Source organism: Sinocyclocheilus rhinocerous, unplaced genomic scaffold, assembly GCF_001515625.1.
Source record: "Sinocyclocheilus rhinocerous isolate Xijiao unplaced genomic scaffold, SAMN03320098_v1.1 scaffold869, whole genome shotgun sequence".
Classification (NCBI taxonomy): domain Eukaryota; kingdom Metazoa; phylum Chordata; class Actinopteri; order Cypriniformes; family Cyprinidae; genus Sinocyclocheilus; species Sinocyclocheilus rhinocerous.
In genome coordinates this window covers 288,169-292,721 of record NW_015653483.1, presented here as the reverse complement: position 1 = coordinate 292,721, position 4,553 = coordinate 288,169, and the positions used below count along the sequence as shown (strand labels likewise).

General features: G+C 34.2%; 1 protein-coding gene across 1 annotated transcript in view; it reads right to left on the bottom strand.

The window, feature by feature from the left end:
• Nucleotides 1-571: 571 nt before the first annotated feature.
• LOC107716273 (interferon-induced protein 44-like) overlaps nucleotides 572-4,553 on the bottom strand; it is a 16,394-nt gene continuing 12,412 nt past the window's right edge. The window contains exons 5-7 of the mRNA XM_016522652.1: nucleotides 1,371-1,520; nucleotides 886-1,057; nucleotides 572-678 (exon numbers count right to left, since the gene is read on the bottom strand). Coding sequence (XP_016378138.1) covers nucleotides 572-678; nucleotides 886-1,057; nucleotides 1,371-1,520 — 429 coding nt within the window. The remainder of the gene's footprint in view (nucleotides 679-885; nucleotides 1,058-1,370; nucleotides 1,521-4,553) is intronic.

The window sequence follows — 4,553 nt, the reverse complement described above, 5'->3', positions numbered from 1 at the left end:
TCACTGAAAGATACTATTACACACATCTTCACTGATATTAGCAAATGGATATGGAGCACTAAAGGAAATTATTTTAAACACACAGTACAATTATGAGATACACAATTATTAAAACAATGTATAAATACCTTTATCCATCTTTACTGAACATTGATATAACAATGTATGGTTATACAAATATAAACTACCACTAACAGCAGCTATAACTGTCTGCTAAACAGCATTATATGCATGTACCTTAACGTATAGCATTGTTATTCAATTGTATACATTGCTTCATCAAAAAAAAAAAAACATCCTACACAATCTGGAAATCAGAAAGATTTACTGTCTATTCATTGTATATATATGTATATATATATATATATATATACTTTTAATATACAGATGACAGAAAATAAAAGGACAAAGAATATAGGTCACACCTAATCTGCCACATGAAATATGTAATGAGACTGAATCCCACATTAATCATCTAATATCATATATCAAAACCTTTAATTTTCCATGTAAAATATAATAAACTCTATTATATCAGTGCCAAATTTACCTTGGTCGCAAATTTAAAGTACTATACCTTCTGTTTTATGATTTTGCTCTTGTAGATCTTCTCAAGATTATCTTTAACTAGTGGACACACTTCATCCACCTTGGTCATGATTATGGCTTGCGGAATGTCTGTGATACAATGAATTATAAATATTCCACAATATAACATATTGAAAATTTACTCAAATGATGATATTGATAATTTTACGTCCCCTTTGTTTTTTAGTATGGTGTGCAGCTTTCTCAATGATTATTGACTGTTTATATTATTTGGATATACTTATCCACCCAACATATTGTTTTTGTGAATAAAGATGTAGATTCAATATGACTCACCCAGATCTCGTGCTTTGTCCCGAACTGCTCCCATTTGCCCAAATACATCCTCATGCATCACAGAAACAGTATTAGCAGGAAGAACAGCCACCAGACAGTGAATCTTGTCTTTCAGTATGGGGTTTCTTTTGTATTTTTGGTCGCCTTCAGTAATTGAACTTACTGGGTTAAACTGAGCAGACAGAATCAGTAAATAAACCACAAGTGCATCATATAAAAAAAGAAAGCAAGAAAAGAGAAAAAAAATTCAAGTGGTAATAAACCACTTGAAATGTTGTAGTATTGCAATCATGATACATTTTTGCACTAAAAAGCAATCAGTTCATCCACAATTCCAGAATTTCAACAAATTTAAAAGATTGTTCTAGTTGCTCTGCATGCATTTATTTTTCACCGGTTTCTTTATCATGTAGCTATAGTAAAGTTTACTACAACATTTTATGAAAAGCCTGAATGCTTAAATTTCTTAAATTAAATATACTTACAGTGTAACCATCGATGATGTGACCATTTAATAATCTGTTGATGTCATCAGTCTTTATTGAGTTACTTTCATTTTGCATACCAGCAATGCCAGTGAAGGTGAAAGGATAAAAAGAGCCAGCCTTGTCCTTCCTCATTTTGTATGTGTTGCACTGAAAATAAAATCCAAACATTGTTTGTTTATTGAGTTACTTTCATTTTGCATACCAGCAATGCCAGTGAAGGTGAAAGGATAAAAAGAGCCAGCCTTGTCCTTCCTCATTTTGTATGTGTTGCACTGAAATAAAATCCAAACATTGTTTGTTGTTTTGTTTGTTACTTTAAACAGTATATGTATAAGAGAGAACTGAGGACTTAAATACATAACAATGCTGATCAATGGGACAAGAAACAGGTGTGTAACGTAATCAGAAACCATGGCAACAAAATGAACAAGAATAAGACTTACAGAAACAAGGAAAACAAAGCCAAACAGAACATGACTGTGACTTTGCTTCCCCCTCCCAGAAGAAATGTCCTTGCAAATAACAAGTCAAACGGGGCAGGGGCGGGGGAGCATGAAGAGCTGTACACATACAAGTGGCAGGATTTTGAGTATATGAACATCGCTACCAAATCTACCTGTGATTTGCTGCTTTCTGTGTGTCGCTCATTGATAGGGGTGTGACGAGATCTTGAGCCACGAGATCTCACAATATTAAAGTGTGATGATATTTCTTGTCAAGGTGAAAAGCTGTCTCGTGATATCAGCATGAGAGTGTGAGGGTGAAATTAGCATAGGCCATAACCCTGTATGTCGAATGTGAGCATTTGCCCACTCAAGTCGGTTACGACGACGAACTGCAGTCAGGTCGAGACCCCGATGAGGACGACGAGCATGCAGATGAGCTTCCCTGAGACGGTTTCTGACAGTTTGTGCAGAAATTCTTTGGTTATGCAAACCGATTGTTGCAGAAGCTGTCCGGGAGGCTGGTCTCAGACGATCTTGGAGGTGAAGATGCTGGTTACAATTGGTCTGCGGTTGTGAGGCCGGTTGGATGTACTGCCAAATTCTCTGAAACGCCTTTGGAGACGGCTTATGGTAGAGAAATGAACATTCAATTCACGGGCAACAGCTCTGGTGGACATTCCTGCAGTCAGCATGCCAATTGCACGCTCCCTCAAAACTTGCGACATCTGTGGCATTGTGCTGTGTGATAAAACTGCACATTTTAGAGTGGCCTTTTATTGTGGCCAGCCTAAGGCACACCTGTGCAATAATCATGCTGTCTAATCAGCATCTTGATATGCCACACCTGTGAGGTGGATGGATTATCTCAGCAAAGGAGAAGTGCTCACTAACACAGATTTAGACAGATTTGTGAACAATATTTGAGAGAAATAGGCCTTTTGTGTACATAGAAAAAGTCTTAGATCTTTGAGTTCAGCTCATGAAAAATGGGGGCAAAAACAAAAGTGTTGCGTTTATAATTTTGTTCAGTGTATATATATATATATATTTATAAGATATAATGTAGTCAAGTAATATCACATAAGCAAGAGTGCCAAAGAGTGCTGAGCGCAATCGCAAATGTGATATTGATTTTATATAACAGTTCAACAAACAAGAAGTTAATATTGAGCGAGTTACATATTAGACACAACATTGTCTTTTTTTTCTGTTTCACCAATGAAAATAGTTCCAAACAAAGCCTGAGCAGAACATTTGGGCATCTCAGAGCAACACTGTGGTGGTTAATTCCTGAATTAATCGGTTTTTGAACAAATGGATTGAGTCAATGATTCAATGATCCATTCATTAAGACAGTTACTTGCTTTGTTTCTAAATGACAAACACTGAACATTAATTCAGCACAGCTGTCGAGGCTGTTACCTTACAAATAAATCTGCTAACCATTCTTTTTACAAAGACTTGTTGATAAGGGTTGATACTAGTAAATAATGCTATATTGCCCAATTAAACTCACTTCATAATTAATTAACTTGGTAACACTTTACATTAAGGTTCCCTTTATAAAGCGTTTATAAAGGTGTTCATTAATGACTAATAACTCATTTACAAATGCATTATAAATCATTGATATGCAGTTATAAATGCATGAATAAAGGGGTGATTTTGATGCAATACCTGCCAAATAGTGAGCCATTTTTTACTCACATGTTATAAATGCTTAACACATATATTTATTAATACTTATTTCACTCAAAACCAGATTCCTGATTTATTTCATGAGGCAGCAAAAATTTACTATTATAGCAAGACTGAAGGGTGTTGTATTTATGGTTTTCTCATTTATATCTCATGGCTTGTGTCACTTACAATGTTTCTTACCACAATCTACTCTGTACCTTACCCATGATTATCCGCAAAGTTCATGATGCCTATCCACAGCAATGATTAGAAACTGATATATTTTGTTTATCAAGATGAAATTATCATCTTGATTTTTATTTTGGGGGAAAAATCATAAAAGCACAACCATGACTTGATGAGATATTAATATTGAACATTTTAATTTCAATATTACCTGTGAACCTTAATGTAATTAACCATTTATTAATGATTTATAAACGTTAGTAACCTGTGAAAGCGAACATTAATGTAAAATGATCACCTGTGAACATTTATTAATGAGTTATAAATGTTAGTAACCTGTGAAAGCTAACCTTAATGTAAAGTGATCACCTGTGAACAAGTTATTAATGAGCTATAAACGTTAGTAACCTGTGAAAGCGAACCTTAAACGTTAGTAACCTGTGAAAGTGAACCTTAATGTAAAGTGAACACCTGTGAACCATTTATTAATGAGTTATAAACGTTAATAACATGTGAAAGCGAACCTTAATGTAAAGTGAACACCTGTGAACCATTTTATTAATGAGTTACAAACGTTAATAACCTGTGAAAGCGAACCTTAATGTAAAGTGAACACAGCTGTGAACTATTTATTAATGAGTATTAAACATTAGTAACCAGTCAAAGTGAACTTTAATGTAAAGTGGACACAATAATAATTTATTTATTTATTGATTGATTATTATTGCACACAGAAAAAGTTAGTATTTTCTGGTGAAATAAATTGTATTGTGGTTGCACTTACATCAGCAAACAACTTTCAACTTGAAACAAAAAGATTAATCTTTTCTTTTACAGCACACTGGAACATTACTGAGCATAACTTCAC